This window comes from Drosophila melanogaster, chromosome 3L (genome assembly GCF_000001215.4).
Source record: "Drosophila melanogaster chromosome 3L".
Classification (NCBI taxonomy): Eukaryota; Metazoa; Arthropoda; class Insecta; order Diptera; family Drosophilidae; genus Drosophila; species Drosophila melanogaster.
The window spans coordinates 20,295,769-20,313,548 of NT_037436.4; the positions used below are offsets into that span (position 1 = coordinate 20,295,769).

General features: G+C 44.6%; 5 protein-coding genes and 1 non-coding gene across 10 annotated transcripts; 3 read left to right on the forward strand and 3 right to left on the reverse strand.

Annotated features, from left to right (window-relative positions):
* Positions 1–33: 33 nt before the first annotated feature.
* Positions 34–1,203, reverse strand: FRG1 (FSHD region gene 1). The gene is made up of 5 exons (NM_140945.3): positions 1,074–1,203; positions 839–1,021; positions 576–774; positions 317–516; positions 34–224 (listed from the first exon to the last, which is right to left on the reverse strand). Exons 1-5 carry the CDS (start codon positions 1,130–1,132, stop codon positions 77–79), a joined length of 789 nt encoding a protein of 262 aa, NP_649202.1. The 5' UTR covers positions 1,133–1,203; the 3' UTR covers positions 34–76.
* Positions 1,204–1,360: 157 nt separating this feature from the next.
* Positions 1,361–6,373, reverse strand: Pex23 (Peroxin 23). The gene is made up of 6 exons (NM_168841.2): positions 5,189–6,373; positions 3,730–5,132; positions 3,197–3,460; positions 2,436–3,135; positions 1,796–2,377; positions 1,361–1,730 (listed from the first exon to the last, which is right to left on the reverse strand). Exons 1-6 carry the CDS (start codon positions 6,251–6,253, stop codon positions 1,692–1,694), a joined length of 4,053 nt encoding a protein of 1,350 aa, NP_730508.1. The 5' UTR covers positions 6,254–6,373; the 3' UTR covers positions 1,361–1,691.
* asRNA:CR43872 (antisense RNA:CR43872) lies at positions 3,642–6,527 on the forward strand. The gene is made up of 2 exons (NR_073956.1): positions 3,642–3,707; positions 3,767–6,527.
* SCCRO4 (Squamous cell carcinoma-related oncogene 4) lies at positions 3,642–13,743 on the forward strand. 4 transcript variants are annotated; one of them, NM_001300198.1, is made up of 7 exons: positions 3,642–3,707; positions 7,299–7,347; positions 7,406–7,577; positions 12,063–12,154; positions 12,326–12,579; positions 12,641–12,848; positions 12,979–13,426. In NM_001300198.1, the coding sequence occupies exons 3-7, from the start codon at positions 7,465–7,467 to the stop codon at positions 13,056–13,058; spliced, it is 747 nt and encodes a 248-aa protein (NP_001287127.1). In that variant the 5' UTR covers positions 3,642–3,707; positions 7,299–7,347; positions 7,406–7,464; the 3' UTR covers positions 13,059–13,426. The 4 variants fall into 4 exon arrangements, with proteins under 4 accessions (NP_001287127.1, NP_730510.2, NP_649204.2 ...); NM_168842.2 differs by lacking the exon at positions 3,642–3,707 and adding an exon at positions 6,663–7,069 and having other exon boundaries at positions 12,979–13,743; NM_140947.4 differs by lacking the exon at positions 3,642–3,707 and adding an exon at positions 6,663–6,734.
* On the reverse strand, positions 8,542–10,515 carry CG32225 (uncharacterized protein). Its single transcript, NM_168843.4, has 5 exons — positions 10,299–10,515; positions 10,054–10,136; positions 9,743–9,991; positions 8,933–9,342; positions 8,542–8,875 (listed from the first exon to the last, which is right to left on the reverse strand). The coding sequence occupies exons 1-5, from the start codon at positions 10,399–10,401 to the stop codon at positions 8,833–8,835; spliced, it is 888 nt and encodes a 295-aa protein (NP_730511.1). The 5' UTR covers positions 10,402–10,515; the 3' UTR covers positions 8,542–8,832.
* A 142-nt stretch (positions 13,744–13,885) lies between the features above and the next one.
* Positions 13,886–17,698, forward strand: polo. Of its 2 annotated transcripts, none has more exons than NM_079455.4 (5): positions 13,886–14,640; positions 15,281–15,505; positions 15,567–16,349; positions 16,415–16,843; positions 16,911–17,698. In NM_079455.4, exons 1-5 carry the CDS (start codon positions 14,542–14,544, stop codon positions 17,103–17,105), a joined length of 1,731 nt encoding a protein of 576 aa, NP_524179.2. In that variant the 5' UTR covers positions 13,886–14,541; the 3' UTR covers positions 17,106–17,698. The 2 variants fall into 2 exon arrangements, with proteins under 2 accessions (NP_524179.2, NP_001014592.1); NM_001014592.2 differs by having other exon boundaries at positions 14,279–14,640; positions 16,911–17,435.
* Positions 17,699–17,780: the final 82 nt, after the last annotated feature.

Consider the following 17,780-nt stretch of genomic DNA (forward strand, 5'->3'; position numbering starts at 1 on the left):
ATATTTATAAAAATAAAACCCGTACCTTATTTTAGAGGTAACTTTTTTTAATGAATGATGAACACTTCGCGTCGGTTTACTTGCAATACCGATCGGCTTTCATTTTACTGCGTCTATCCAGAAGAGTTTCATGCAAAGATCCCTGAGCTTTTGCCTGCTCGAGTTCTTTGACATCGTTCTGATTAATCCGCATCTTCTTGTCCTGGAACTTTTGAAATTTTTTCCTAAAAAATGCGAAAGGTTCGAAATTTGAAATGGGTAACGCGGAATTCAACCTTTTTAAGTCCTATAAATCATAATCATCAGCTGAACTTACACATAGTTCTTCTCGACTTCGCCCAAGTCTCCCTTTTCTTCCTTGGGCTCCGTATCGATGACCACATCCCTGCTCGCATTACTCCGCACTTTACAGATCTCATGCTGACCCACCTTCTTTCGCAATGCCACGCAGGCGTCGTCTTGGGGATCGATCGACATAAAGTGTCCGGTTTCGGATAGAAGAGCCATTCGTTGTTCCTTTAATTACGTTGATTAGTTTTATCGTTTCAAAACATTTGTATATAGGTAAGACTTACCTCAAAAACCGGCTCCCACTGCTCCATGCCGCCCACTGCTTCGGAGCGCCCCGTGACCATTCCATCCTTCTCAATTTTCAAGTACTTGCCATAGCCAGACTTAAACGCTACCTTTCGGTCGTTGATGGGAAAAGCCGTGAAAATCTCCTCGGGATCTGGGCCATCGCCAGCGTTGTGTGGTGCTCCCAATGTGAAGAGACTAAAATGTTAATGGACACCCGGTATAATTAAAGTACCAATGGGCAGATCTTTTTCACTATTACCCATTGTCCATGGCCTTTAGGTAACTCCTATCGCCAAACTCTATGGACACTGTACCGGTGATGTCGGCCGCTGTCTTTGCTGCCCACCAACCGCCGTGCTTCACGGCATCCTCATCCACTACTACCTTGGCCTTTTTGGAAGATCCAGCCTCATCCTTTTCCTTCTTGCGTTTTTTGCTCTTTCTACAAATCGAGAATTTCAATTGATGCTATTGGCAGATTTGTAGTTACATACTTGAGTTTCTCGCCTTTTAGAACCAATTTCTTAATGCGTGCATGATCGTAGTCTGACATCGTCACAAAATAGGTAAATTGTTGATATAGTTTTGGTTTACAACACAATAAACAAACATGCGATACAACATCGCAGATGAGCTGGTCTATCGGCTATCGATATCTTACCAATAAAATACTGTAAGCGTACATTTTAAAAAGTACGGACTCAAACCATTCATTAACTTGGTAAAAAAATTAAAATCAAATGATTTTTGATCTGTGAGAGATAAGACATATTTCATCTTTCATCACATACATATATTTATTCTCGTAATTCATTATATATTTGCTTACAAAAAGGAAATACAATCACGGCTGCTGGATTTGTTAAACTAAACAAAAGACTTAAACTAAACATTTGACTTAGATACATACTTTTATAAATTATTATTATAAATTATAAATAAATATGTGTAAATAATACGTTTCAAATAGCTTAAATAGGAAACATCTTATTTTCATATACTTTGGAAAAAGCGTTGGCATGGTCACATATAAGCTTGTAAATATGAATAAATACAACAAACAGGATCGTCCGTAAGTAAATAGGAATGCACAAATAAAGTATTCAACTCCATCACATATATCCTTCGACAGAGACATTTTGCCATTGGCCCTGAAATGGAGAGGGTATTTTTTTTTAATTATAAATTCAACCAACCCAATGTTTAGATTGCATACCGCAATGCCAAGGTTCCATCCTACGCCTGCAGGATTTTCCTCTGTAATTCCGCAGCGCCTGCAAATGATACCATTGAGGGAGATGGCCCACACCTCGGAGCCCACGGACACCGAGCGGAAGCCACAATGCTGATCCGTGTGCGGTGGCACATTGGCGGCATTGGGCAGAAACTGCCAGTGGGAGCCCTCAGGGAAAGTCCTCGAAATCTCCTTACGCACAGCCAAACGTTGCTGGTTGTCCAGCGCCCAAATCCCAGCCCGACCCACGCTTATCGCTTTAAAGGTCACACCCGCGGGTGCCTCCACTTGTTGCCAGGCATCGCCGCACGGATTCTGCCTGCTGATGCCATACCGGAAGAACACCATGCCGTTGCGCGCCACAGTCCACACCTGACCTGTGGGCCCCACGCTGATCCCAACTAACGGCTGGTCGCTGGTTATGTGCTCCCAGGCATCGCCACGAGGGTTTAAGCTGCATACACCATGCCGGATGAGGACATCACCATTGGAGGCAATCGCCCAGGCAGCCACTGCTGTGTTTCTCTCACCCGAACAGCTGTGATCCACATCTTCATCCAATACCTAGTAGGAAAATGTTTAAAAAACAACCATGTTGAGAATTTTTTAAGTAGAACCATACCTGCAGGGCAGCATCAAGGATTTTGGACTGACTAAGCTCCTGCCATGGTCCGCTGCTGCTAAGACGACATCGCTTCATCCATCTTCGTCGACGCACGCAATCTGTGAGTTTTTTGTGAGCATGGTAGTTGGCGGGGAAGTCGATGGCGTATTGCCAGCCCTCCTTGTCCGCGCCCCCAGGAATGTTGTAGTCAATGGCCCAATCGGAGATCCATTCGCAGTGCGTAGACAGCAGCTTGGTGTGCTCCTTGCTCCGCTTCTGCCGCCCAGTAGCATCGCTCCACATGTGCCGATCCGTCGGCAGGCTCTTCGCCGTGAAACCACTGATTGGATTCCAACGTTGATTTTCGTACACATAGTAGGTGTGTGTGTCAATCATTGGGTTAATTTTGCCGGACCCCTCCAAGCCCTTTAGGAACATTCCTCCCCAGCCTCCGTTGTAAACCCAGCCAGTGTTGTCACAGGATATGCCCCACACCACATCCACGCCGCTGTTGAAAATCCTCTTAATGTGACCGCCCATTTGGCGCCAGTGCATGCGCTCCATTGAGACAATTAGGGAGGGGCAGCGGTAGAGTACATTGAAAAGCTTAATACGGCCACTCACATAAAGCCGCGTCACGCTTTCCGGATCGATGCGGTACTTGTAGTCGGTATATACGGCATTGTTCACGATGATCAAGTAGTGATCTTGCAGAGCCCTGTAAGGATATTCAAGTATGTATTAGGCATTCGATTTCATTCCCAGGATTCTATTCCTACCTTATTTTCAACGAAAAAGTTGCTCCGGGAGCAAAGGCCATTTTGTCATTGCGAATCTCGTCCAGCCATTCGGACTCCTTCATCGAGTTGAGCACCGTGGTGCGTTCGTTGAAACGGGGATTCAGGTGCAGAGCAATGACCCGATGCTTCTCCACGCGATGAGGCTGAACTTTTACTGCAGAATGCGACTGCAAGTCGAAACGAATCTGATCAGCGTCATCGTACACACAGCCAGATATCTCTAGCTCAGTACCACATGGCATTCTGAAATTAACATATACAGGAGGTAATTATTAAAAAATTAAGCTTTTAGAATTAAATGGAATACGAAGCTTCTGGTAAATTGCCTGCTTGGATAAATTGAACAATTTGAATTCAACAAAACTCCAGCGCTAGATTTATCCATCACTCAAAAATATTTTTCTATCATAGCAGTTTAAACAATATAATACCTACATACTTCACAAAACAATCCTACCACATAAATTTTAATAGAATCTTCGACCGACAGGTAAGTTTTTAAGCCCACTTACCCATTGTAAAGAGTATTGTAGTATGGAGTTTCGCAAGTGGAAACATCCATCTTCTCCACGTATCCCTCGCTGGGTTCACTTGTCTGATGTGCCTTCATGTTGGCGGGATCAAACACAAAGACATCGCCCAACTCGCTGGTTATCCAGATCGCATTGCCAGCCGGTTTTCCCACCATAGTGTTGATCTGGCTACAGACTGACGACAGGTGGGACAACCAGTCCTCCATTTCCGAGTCACTGGAGAACTGTAGCTTAACGGGCGAACAGTTTACGGGAAGATGAGGAGCATGAATAGCGATCCGCGGTGCTCCGGCTTCACTGCAGCACTGAACACAGGTGATGTCTGACAACGGGAACTGAATCTTCGTGGCGGCTCCATCCGGACTAAGTACCGTAAAAGTTCCAGAGTCCCCGGATCGCGAGTTTTCACTACTATTTGTGTCAGTGCCACTGCCACTGCTTACCCACTCAAGTTCGATGATACAATCCTCAAACTCGCCTCCAGGTCGCTGATAGCGCGCATCCGCCGATTTGACCCACGAAGAAAGCTCCACTGCCTTCTCGAACTTGGCCACAGTCTGAAGCTTGGCCAGTTTCTCCTGACGTCGCTGCAACTTGTTCACAATATCCTTTCGCCAATTGGCATTCACGTCCACTTTACTGTCGCTCGTCTGCTCGTTAAACCAATTGGGCATGTTGCTGGCATCCACAGTCACAGCACCTGAAGCTACGCAGCTCCATAGTATCCCGCATTCTGTCCAAAATTGTGATCCCGTATGGTCGTCATCTTCTCCCAGAAACACATCCGATCCATGGTGCGTGGAGTCCGACTCAAACACGGTCGAATCGCTCTCTGGATGCGCTTCAGTGCCCACGACGGACCCAACACTTCGGACGGGAGACCAAGCTCTTGGATTCCTCAGCTGGGTCTCAAACTTGCCAGTTACCACCTCCACCACATCCGCTGCGGGAGCACTGGAAGCATGTGAAGTTTCGCGAAGCGCCGCCGTTCTCTGCTTGTGGCGATCGTTGAGATTCAGACTTCCAATTGTCGGAGGTGAATCGGCACTGAGTTTCCAACGTTCGTTCTTAAGAAGACCAGGTGGACCGCCATTACTAGAGCAGGAGCCCGTAGAGCTGTTGAGCACAGTTTCTATAACTGCACACGTCTCTACCACACCCTTCTCCTTCTCCTTGGAGTACAAATTGGAGAAGCTCTGGTGCTTTGAGCCTGGCGTTGAACTACTTCCGCCGCTTTTACGAGAGACTATGGATAGAGAGCTAGAAGTGCGGCTGATTTGCATGGGACATTGAATTAAACGCCATTTTTTGCCAGTAGGGTCGGCAGAGGTCACCCCAGAGCGGTGGTACAAACAACGGTCAGCGGCTCCAATGGCAAAGACCTGCGAAAGAGTATGTTCATATCTAAGATAATTGGGTAGATCTAACACTGGTTTACCTGATCGTTGGCCGCCACAGAGACCATTGAAATGTTTCCCACCATTTCCACCCAGCCCTTGCCAATGGCCGAATCCTCGCTTATGCCCGCTGCTTCACCCTTGACGCCTCTCCTGAACCAGGCGTGATGATCATTGGTTACACACCACACAGCATCGGTGCCCACGGAAACGTGAACAATGCGCAAGCTACTGGCGGCCACGGGGGTTTTGACATCCAACCACGAGTCACCGACTAGGTTGTCTCTGGTTACACCAGTACGTACGATAACTCGGCCGTTATGGAGTACCGCCCATACCAATCCTGTGGGTCCCACGCTGATCTGCGCGAGTTCACTGCCCGTGGGCGTGGGTACAGCTGTCCAGCGAAGACCCTCGGGCGCCGTTTTGGACACCCCCGTGCGAAACATAGCCCTGCCATGGGCGGTAATGGCCCAGACACACAAAGTGCCGGCAGGAGCGTTGGGAACACAAGTGCCGCCTATAGCCACGTCTATGAAGGGCTCCTGCGTGGGATCCTTGTGTAGTGGTGCCACCGCGCACCAGCTATTCAAGGCTGCATACCTCCTATATCTCACCCACTTGCGTCGTCGCACATACGAGTTCCAAGACTTCTTTGCCGAGTACGTGGCCGGAAAGTCCAGGGCGTACATCCAGCCATCCTCGGTCAGCGGCTGTCCATCGAGCTCTAAGTCCAGGTGCCAGTCGCCGTCCCATTGCCACGCCATCGAGGGCAGTCGGATTTTGTCCACACCACGCTCCACACTGCCATCGGCGGAGGAATATCTGTACCGATCAGTGGGCAGCAGCGTCTTCGAAAATCCTTCGATGGGCAGCCAGCGCTCGTTCTCGTACGACTCCTCCCGAATCCGAATGGGCACGTCCAGACCGTGCACATGAACGTACACCTGGCGGTCGCCGCCAATGGCCCACAAAAAGTTGGGCACAGCGCAGATCTTCTTGAACTCCAATCCCAGATAGGGAAGTTCGCGCCACGCTCCGGAGTTGGTGGACAGCGTGTAGACGCGCCCTTCACTGCTGGCGGCGAATAGGTAGAAGCTCGGCATCCTGAGATCTATTACTAAAGACCAAGGGGCCTCTTTCTGTCTGGCATCGTGTTTACAATCAAATTGGAAAAATTGATTTTTCTGAAGAATAGACCTAGACAGTCAGTGATGGCACACCTGTTTTCCGAGTCCTAAGCGATAGTATCGTTGTGGTTGTTGTGTTTCCACTAAAAACAGCCAAAATGCAAATGTTTAATATTTTATTTTTATATCTTAAAATTGTTGTTTATTTCGAAGCCCGTTTAAAATAAAGCATGTCAGAAAATTATGTGTTAACAAGAATGTGTAATAAGTAATTCCAAGGAAATGCGACAGCCCTGTTAATTCTATAGTGCCGTTAAATTTCGCAAACCAGGGTCTATCAAATCCAAGACACCGATAGTCCTTGCCCCCATCAGTGTTAAATGTATCGATACTATCGCGAGTGGCCAACCCAGCTCTAATTGACGCCAAGAAATTTTGATTGATTTTGAAAAATATGGTAAAAATTGAACCGTTCTTTCCCCTAACTGCACGGGCGGATCCCTTTAACCGAGCGCACCCAGTTTAAGATCCATTTACCGGTCGCAGTTAAAAAGGAAAGCCGTAAACTGAGCCCCTCGGCGTTGCGACGTTCGACGCAGAAAAGCGAGCACGCGCAGGCCAGACGGTCGGTCGGTCGTATCAGCTGCTGGCTGTGGCTCCCGGAGGCCGACCACGGACCAATCCCCCGTAATGGCCGTGCTCCCCGGTCCGTAGTCCCGGTATTGCGAACCGAGTCGAGACCGAGGCCCTTCCAGCAGCCGGTATTTCGTGCTCTGGTGTAGTAAAACATATGTACGCACGCCTACAGAGTACAAACGTTCATCTGGTAGACACACATATATCGACCATATATATACTATAGCCACTATATGTATACCGCGATGTCCTGTGCATCCCGTGAAACCTCTTCGCTGCATCCGCGTATCGGGGGTGGTCGGTCTGCCCGAAAAACTCCCCTAAAAATATCATACCACCAAGTGATTGAGGCTCCATTTTAACCGGATTCTTTCATACCCCACAGATAACTACTTCGGAGCTAAAGTAAACTGGTCATATTGGGAAACATTGCGGTAAGTGCAATTCAAACATTTTCGCTAATAGCGAATGAACTAAGTGTGCTATTCACAGCAAAACTCAAATCCGACGGACGGAACGGACTGACTCTGGAAAACACATCACAATAAGTCATGCCACGGGGAAAACGCCGAGCTGCAGATACTATTAGCGACAACATGGATCATGGTCAACCGAAGAGGGCCCGAACCAGCTACACCAGCATACCCACACAACAGAGCAGCAGGTGAGTGGTGGAAAATAGGAAACAAGAACAAAGGCCCTTTGGTGTTGTATCATCTGTTCCGGGGAAAAGCATCTGGTTTCCGGTGTAGAGATTCCTAAGCCATTGATGCCTGATATATTTCAATGGAACGGCCAGATTTACCCACACCTGGCACTGAAGAATTTGTTATTTTATTAATTAATACGTTATCATTTTCATATTCACATCTTCGCGACGATTTGGTTTCATGGTTTATATACTTTTCATAAAAAAAAAACAAATACTGGCATTTCTGTAAAATGAAAATTGATTCACTTGCTCTATTCATAGATTCACAATAATCATCCTATTATTCACCCGTCTTGTGTTGTATCCAATAATGTTCTTATCCAAGTTATAATTATTATTATGTTATCTCAACATTAATCAAAATCTGTGGCAAAATCGAAAGGCATTCAAAGGCAAAAATTATTAGTCTCTGCCGATATTAAAAAAAAAAAGTTTTTTTTAGCTGAATATAGATATTATTTAACACAGTCCAATTATTAAATCCATCCAACAATGTAATTTAATTTATAAAATTAAGTTACCAATCGATTCCATCGTTGCGCGTGGTGCCATTAGTAAAAACGGTCCATTAAAATCCCATATTTTTCAGCAGGCATCAGTATTTATTTCCATTTTAATTAAACTCATTAATACTAATTATAAACAAAAGCTGTAGAAGTTACTCTATCTTCCCCCCATACATATCTTCTGGTATTTCAATTGGCAAACTTTTGAATGGATTAAGAGATAATGAATGTTTAATAGGCGGTGCAGGAGATTTCGTTTAACAATGTGTTATTAAAAAAAAGATATTCGGTTATAGATGCATCGCTATAATCGCTGAAATATGAGTATAAGATTTGATATGCCATCCACGATACAGACTTTGGTCTTTCACTTAGATTCGTTTGCCTGGTAAATAATACGTTCTTCGATTAATAATGATATATATTAACATTTAATAATCATATATGGTGCGCTATTATTTTATACATTAACAATATGGAAGACATTTGCATTTCTCATATATGTATCTTTAGTTAATTTCGATAACCTCGTAAATGTTAATCTCAGTGTCTGTCGGGACAACTCTTAATTTTATAAAATAGGACTACAGGATTGCAATAGATCCAACAAACGTGGGGATATGTGTAGACAACGATATGATCAAATAGTTGAACAAAAACGAACGCTTCACTTGAATCTTGGGCCTCTCACTCCGTTCCGCTCACTCCATAGAACCGTACTGAACCTTCTTGATTTTGAAGTATCTGTAAAAAATAAACCTTTAAAGTGGCCTGCAAGGCACTATGGCTTACAATGATCACCTCCAACCGCCGTATCCGGATATGGTCAGTAGCACGGCAATGGCCAGTGCAGTTCCCACGGCCAGGGGCGCTGTCTCGTCGCGATAGGATCCTGTGGCGCTGCAGTGGAAGGACGGGCCCCACTTGCCGCTGTCCTTGAACATGAAGCTCTGCATGTGCATGTCGCGCAGATACAGCTTGGCTATATGCCCCGACAGGTCGCCGGAATCGTGCGGGGCGTACATGATCACAGTCTGCTCCTTGTCGCAGACATAGGACTTACCCACCGGCGTGGGGAAGTACATCGGCGTCTGGGCGGGCGAGGTCAGCCTCACGTCCAAGTTGGGACGATCGGGGTGCTCGAACAGCCAGTTGGAGGACGAGTAGGTCAGTTCAAACAGGTTGATATACCAACCCTCGCCGCCGGACGACTGTGGGTCAAAGTTCAAACATTACTCAATAGCCAATAGCCTTTAACAACCTCTGACCTTAACGCTACCTACTTCCGGTGGCCGTGGGAAGTTTCCACTTTGCTACCCAGATAGTTTTGCTGTTGTACTTGCTAGTGTAATTGCCTATAATGTATTCTCAATGCTCGAACTTGCCTAGGCAGCAGTATGTTTTAATTGTATCGCCTATTTATCTATGCCCTTCTACTTATTGATTATTTTGTTACTGAATTTTATATGGGAAAGTTACTGCATTCGCTACACCTATACGATTATTATTAGCTAAACAATTGGTCTAATCTTTATGGGGTGAGGAGACCCGTAAGCAAGTGGAACCTTCCCCATCACTGGTTAATCACTGGTAAGCCACGCACCCACGCACCTTTTTAAATGTCATGGACAGCCGGAAACCCTTAAAGTCCATGGTGAGAATTTCCATGTTGGACTCGACGCACTCGCCACTCAGCTGGGGATCATCCGGCATGTACAAATCGGCCTCCACATCCTCGTTCAGCTTGTTCCGGTACTTAATGCTGATAAGTCCGTCCACCTGCATCAGAATGCAGGTGATGCCGTTGGTGGCATTGAAACGATACAGCGAGGCGGTGGCATCGTGGTTCATGGAGGAGGCCTGCAAAAGATATACGGATTAGCTGGGACGGGGAGCCAGTAACTCGCTGACATGGGGATTACCGATGGCGACTTGGTTGTGTACTTGCTGACCCGCGGCGTCTTCGTTGTGAAGGCACTCAGCTGTAGTCCCTGGGCGGCGGTCACTAAAAGGAGTGGAAACAGAGGCTTCACCAATTGTCGTCCAGCTAGCTTGTTCATTTTTCAGTCAGTGTGTCACAAAACCGTCCTCGACAGTATCGATTTTCGGGGATTCCACCACCTACGAATGGCACACATCCCCTGCCCCAAATGTCTCTACTACTCACTGAAAAGTGCTAGGAGCGCTGAGTAAATCAGTGCCACGTTGAGGCAGTTGCCCAATCCTTGGTCCCTGGGTAAGGACCGCCTAAGACCGGACAGTTTCATCATCTTTAGTAAATCCTTGTGCAATCTGTGGCCAATTCCAATGACTATTTTACGCTGAAGTCTCTGCTCGACGCAACTACGACGTGTTTCCTCTTTCGGGTCCTGCGCACAACTGCGGCCCAAATAGAATCGTGCTGTCCTGCCGTCTCCTCGAATCCACCCAATCCCTCACCCACATCCACACTTTTCCAGCCCGCTCTCCCCGCTCCATCCTGTGATGGCACTTCACTCTCGCTTTTCGCCTGCGCAGTTGGTGGACGCTGGAGGAGATGTGCCTTTGTATGTATGTATGTGTGCACTGAAAGAAAAATGTTTGTAAGACTACTTTATAACATTTGTAGCTGTGTTAGCTTACGAAGAAATTATATAAAATAGTATTAATTGATTTTCTGTAACAAAATTAGAATATTTAAATATTCACTTATATATTTACTAAAGATCTAAAAATGGCAGGCTATATTTTTTATGAAATGTGTAACAGGTAAAGCATATAAAGTATATATATTCTTTATCACTAGAATCACTAGCCGAGTCGATCTAGCCTTGTCCATATGAAAAATCAATGTGCCAAAAAAAAACTGCCCCCTTAAACACACATAAATTATAAATACAATAAATGTAATTGCCAGCAGGTTGCGCTAGTGAGAAATTTCGGAAATATTTATTTCATTTTTTCTCTTATTATCATCATTATCATTTTCTCTTATTATCAAAAAAAAAACACCTTTTGAAAAAGAAAACAAGTGACGAACACACCTTCGACGTACAAAAGTTCCAATACCAACGTTTGTTACGAAAATTAATTTTGCACTTCCCTTGGAAATATCTTTTGAACGAAGCATCTGATGTCAAGAAATGCGGTATCAATCCGTGCCCATTTTTAACACCTGCTACCTACCCACTCTTTACATTTTCCGATTTTGTCCTGATATTTTTTTTTTTTTTTTAATTTTATAGTATGGAATTTTTTAGTGTAGTACCCGATTTGATCGGGTTTCTTTGCTTATATATAGTAGTCGCCTTTGCGTCGTCATTATGTTACTTTCGTGGACGAATGAAATATTTTTCAATTACATGGTTAGCTAAATAATATGTGTATTTCCTCGCAACTATAAACATTTATTGAAACTCAAGACTCCCAGCCTGTCGTAAGGCAACAAATAACAAAGCTTTACGCCATTATTTAGTTTATAAGTACTCATTAGAAATGCGTAAGTTTATAGAAATGCAATCGATGACAGCTTTATTCCGCGATCATTCGTAATGCAATTGCTGAAGGCAATGCACAACTGCCGCCTACCAAAGGCCATCGGTTTTTCCAATTCGGTTTGTCACATCTGTGTGGGCATTATGTTCTTTGCTATCCTGTGCGCCGCTGCTCTTGGCAATGGCCTCGTCTCTGCTCTGCCATGTTTACTATCGCTATTTTTAGGGGCGAATTCTCAAAGACAAACCCCAGAGGAGAGGCAAGTCGAATAGAATAGAATAAACAAAAGAGGCCACACGGCATTAGCGACAGATTCGATTCGATTCGATTAAAACTCTGGTCTATACGTGGTGAAGGCGAATTCCATGCAATTCGGATGGCAGAGTGTGTAAATTTGATTGAATCATCGAACGACATCCAATTGCTCAAGTAAAAAACCTGTTGTTTCTATCCACAGACGCCATATCAGATTGGAAGATGGCTTCAGTCAAAAGCGTTGCATGGCCTGGTTCCAGGAGTACACAACACCAGATGAACCGGAGACATTGGGTGAGTTGGATGACACTGCAGTGTTTTATGTTATTTGAATATGTGCAATATAAAGATATCGGCAATCTTCTTAAATCGCTCAGGCATACCAAATTCTGGGTATATAAAGAAATTGCTTATTTATTTCTTATTGGCCCTTCGAAATACTTATGTAACAAACTGATTCTTCAGGTCCCGATGGCATGGAAAAATTCTGCGAGGATATCGGCGTGGAGCCCGAGAATATTGTGATGCTGGTGCTGGCCTACAAAATGGGCGCCACCCAGATGGGCTTCTTCAGCCAGCAGGAGTGGCTAAAGGGCCTCACAGAACTCGACTGCGATTCGGCAGCGAAAATGGTTGTGAAATTGGACTATCTGCGCAGCATACTCAACGATCCCAACTCCTTTAAAAGCATCTACAGATACGCCTACGACTTTGCCAAGGTCAGTAATCCATTTGAATAAACAATGAGCTGCGTTTAATAAGGCTCTGCATATTCCGCAGGACTCGGACCAACGGTGTATGGATATACTCACTGCCAAAGCCATGCTTCAACTACTTTTGGGCAAACATTGGCCTCTGTATCCACAGTTCGCACAGTTTCTAGAGCAATCAAAGTACAAGGCGATCAACAAAGATCAGTGGTGTAATATTCTCGAGTTCTCGCGCACCATTAGCATTGATCTATCAAACTACGATATCGACGGAGCTTGTAAGTAACACAAAGGAGCTAACTAAACTAAACTGAACTATGTATTTCGCAACCGTATTAAAAGAAGCTGATAAATAAGTTAAAATAAGAACTTGAAACGGAGCATTTAGTTACCCCCATCTTTTTGCAGGGCCCGTCATGCTGGATGAGTTTGTTGAATGGCTGCGCCTGCAGCGGAGTCAGGTCACCTCCACAACCGGATCTAGCTGAGAAAAGCTGTATCGAGTCGCCTATTTCTAGTTCAACTTTGGGAGCTCAGTGCGGAGAGGAGTTCGCGGAGACTGAGTCGGAGATGGGATGCGATGCGATGGGATGGGAATGCTGATAAGATAGATCGGCGAAAATTTAAGACATAACCGCAGGACACTCACTGACACCCACACCCACACTCAGATCCACGATCAGATCCACCAGCCACTTCTTCGGCCTAAAACACACAAGCACACACTCACCCACACGGAAACACAAGGCATTTTGGAGAGACTGCGTACACTGGCAAAGCAACCAACTATGAAACTAAACTATTGATAATATATTTAATGTAATAATTTATGTATTAACGACGACAACTAAGAACTAAAACCACATTTTTCTACTTATAAGGCCTCTTTCGCAAACAAAAACAAAACATTAAAATCAGAACAGCAACAAGAGCCAAAACGGGGCAGCTTGTAAGGAGTAATCCCAGAGAACGAAACGATGGCAATAACCAAGAGACCCCAAATAGACCTATTCTAGAACATACAATCCTCCAACCCAAGCGACCCCTTCGAGATATCAGCAGGCATAGTCAAAATCTAAACGGAAATCTACACCAATAGTGGGGTATTCGTAGTCGTTATTAAATCAATGTAGAAAAACAAAATCTGGGGATTATTTAATAAAGTTATTAAGTAAACACATTATTTTTTCTATTTACTTGTGTGTGTTTTAGTGTTGTTTTTTTTTTATCAAAATTATTTTTAACCGTTATTTGAAAGTTTAACTGAAAAACATAGAAGGCTTTGAGATAGCTGTTTCTAATAATTTCTTTTTAACACAAATCAGGATCGAAACCTGCAATTACAAGGTGGCAGTATTTTTACTCAGAAAACGTTTGCAGCAATTCAAATTAGAAAAGGGGCTCTACAATATAAAGTTGACCGTTGACTGTTTAGTAAACTCAATTTATGAAACCCTTTTGAAATTTCAAAAATGTAACGTTAGTTTTTGTAGATTTTCAAATAAATAGCGGTTAAACACAGTGTTGCGCAGAGCAATAGGAAAAAATATTGCGCTCAATTCGAACAGAGTAAACGCCAGTAGGTAAATTCAAAAGGGTAACGGCCATAGAATTTGTTGTTCAACACTCAACAAAATACCGCGATACATACCAGAAAGTGTGCGATAGCCAGCGAAACGGGCACACCAATTCAGCTGACGCTTCACGTCCAATTCATTTTGGCATTTAAAAAATCGAACGGTTTCGGCGCGTTCTCCGCTTTGTGCTTGGTTTTCGTGCATTCGATGGGCAAAACCGAGATTTGATCGCCGCTTCTCTTGTCAACCGTGTGGATCTGATCTCCGTTTCCGAGGCACTTTCAGCCGATCGCCGGTGGAATTATAGGCTCAGAACGAGGAGTATCGCCGCAAAACTCCAGGCGAACGCAAACGCAAAAGGGGCAGTCCGTAGTAAAGAAGAAAGGAGAGCAAGATGGCCGCGAAGCCCGAGGATAAGAGCACGGATATTCCGGATCGCCTCGTCGACATCAACCAGCGGAAAACCTACAAGCGCATGCGGTTCTTCGGCAAGGTGAGTCCGGATGCGGATTTGCAGATGCCCGGGATCAGATCAGTCGAAGGGATCACACATTTACCTACACGCACACATGCACGCACCCGCATACACACATATCCATTTCCACATCCCGGTTTTCGTTCCGTTTTCCTTGCTGATGAGCATTCCCTTGTTGTTTTTGTAGCTCTCTCCTTTAAGAGCAGGAGAGAAAAAGAGAGCCTGTGTGTGGGAATCTTGTACGAGCCTGTGTGTGTGTGTTCATGCAGTTGGCTGCTTGTTCAGTTTTTTTTTTTGGCGCGGCTTCTTCGAATTTACATAGACAAGAAAAGGAACTGTTGCAACTTAGTTGAACCAACAATTTCCTCGTTGTGCTATTGGCATATAAATATTTTCTTGGAAGGGGCTCCGCAGATTGGAGCAAAGGTACTAAACATGTGATTGTTAAATATAAATTACTAATTTTATGTTGCCAACCAATATGGATAAAAAGTTTATACAGAATATGTTTGTAAAATAGACATCAATACGTTTATTAAACGCCATTTACTTGAAAATACCTATATGCAAAGTTTTATCATAGATCTGTTTTTAATACAGTATAAGGTTATGTTTTTGTATAATGTTTTTAAATACAAAATTAATATGCTTTATGCAGGGCGGGTTTGCAAAATGTTACGAGATCATCGATGTGGAAACCGACGACGTCTTCGCCGGCAAGATCGTATCCAAGAAGCTGATGATCAAACACAATCAGAAGGAGAAGACCGCCCAGGAGATAACTATTCACCGCAGCCTTAACCATCCGAACATTGTCAAGTTTCACAACTACTTTGAAGATTCGCAGAATATCTACATTGTGCTGGAGCTGTGCAAGAAAAGAGTGAGTTTAATAGAACATCTCTGCAATATGCCACCATGACACTTACCTCTCCGACTTACAGTCCATGATGGAGCTGCACAAACGTAGGAAAAGCATTACGGAGTTCGAATGCCGCTACTACATTTACCAGATAATCCAGGGCGTTAAGTACTTGCACGATAACCGCATTATCCATCGAGATCTGAAGCTGGGCAATCTCTTCCTCAACGATTTGTTGCACGTGAAGATCGGGGATTTCGGGTTGGCCACGCGCATTGAGTATGAGGGCGAGCGAAAAAAGACCTTATGCGGAACGCCCAACTATATAGCCCCGGAGATCCTCACCAAGAAGGGCCACTCCTTCGAGGTGGACATCTGGTCGATTGGCTGCGTCATGTACACACTGCTTGTGGGCCAGCCGCCGTTCGAAACCAAGACTCTGAAGGATACGTACTCGAAAATCAAGAAGTGCGAGTACCGCGTGCCCAGCTACTTAAGGAAACCGGCGGCGGATATGGTCATCGCCATGCTGCAGCCAAATCCGGAGAGCCGCCCGGCAATTGGTCAGCTGCTGAACTTTGAGTTCCTCAAGGGCTCAAAGGTGCCCATGTTCTTGCCCAGCTCTTGTCTGACAATGGCGCCGCGTATCGGCAGCAACGACACCATCGAGGATTCGATGCACCGCAAGCCACTGATGGAGATGAACGGCATCAGGCCCGACGACACTCGTCTGGAGTCGACCTTCCTCAAGGCCAATCTGCACGACGCCATTACCGCGTCAGCGCAGGTGTGCCGCCACAGCGAGGACTATCGCAGCGATATCGAGAGCCTGTACCAGCAGCTCACTAATCTTATCAACGGAAAGGTAAGTACCTTTTGCTCTATATTAGTTAAATAATTTAAGACTCTTATACCTCTTCACTTCTTTAGCCGCGAATTCTGCAAGGCAATCTGGGCGACGAGAACACAGATCCTGCAGCGCAGCCGCTCTTCTGGATATCCAAGTGGGTTGACTACAGCGACAAGTACGGATTTGGTTACCAGCTGTGCGATGAGGGCATCGGCGTGATGTTCAACGACACCACAAAGCTGATCCTGCTGCCGAATCAGATCAACGTACACTTCATCGACAAGGATGGCAAGGAGACGTACATGACCACCACGGATTACTGCAAGTCGCTTGACAAGAAGATGAAGCTGCTGTCGTACTTTAAGCGCTACATGATCGAGCACCTGGTGAAGGCAGGTGCCAACAATGTGAACATTGAGAGCGATCAAATCTCGCGTATGCCCCATTTACACTCCTGGTTCCGTACAACATGTGCCGTAGTTATGCATTTGACCAACGGTTCTGTGCAGGTTTGTATAATTGTACAGCATCGGCATCATGTACATCTGGTCCTAATGAACTATCTATCCTTCTTAGCTAAACTTCTCAGATCACATGAAGCTCATCCTCTGCCCGCGCATGAGTGCTATAACCTATATGGACCAGGAGAAGAACTTCCGCACCTACCGATTTTCGACCATTGTGGAGAACGGCGTGTCTAAAGACTTGTACCAGAAGATCCGATATGCCCAGGAGAAACTTAGGAAAATGCTGGAGAAGATGTTCACATAAGCGTAGCCAGCCCAACTATCATTATAAGGCCGAATGTTAGTTTAACGTAATTCACGAATGCCCTGGCCAACTTCATTTATAGCCCAGAAAGTATCCTCCTCTCCCATCATCTTTTAAAATTGTAGTTCCCGTTCAAATTGATTTGTTCGATGTTTATAGAATTTATTTGTTTTTGCCCCTTCCCCTTCATATCGAAAATACTGCTTAAGTTATATTCATCGTCAGTGTTGGGCCTCCCTCAAAAGTAATTTAATATATCTGTTTAATGGTTTTCGTACACGATCCGATCACTTAATGCATTTTAAAGAGATCAAATTAAATGTTTAAACTAAGCAAACGTGTTTCGAAATGCCTATATTCACCGAGGTGACTGATAACAAAATTTTAATGCTGGATACATTATAAAAGTAATAGTGTAATATTGTGCGTTCGTAGTGCGCTATAGCGCCATTTAAAATAATACATAAGTTACAATACTGCTGCAAAGTGTTTAAGTGTACAAGTATATTCAACTTTGGCCAGAAATATCTGTAGCTATAGGATACAATATGTAAATGCTTTTGAACTAAAAGCGAATATATATAAAATTTAATAAAATATCTGAAAAAAGATTGTTTGCAACGTTTAGGGCAGCTGTTCTTAAAATGCACCTGCCAGACTGTAGGTGACGCATTC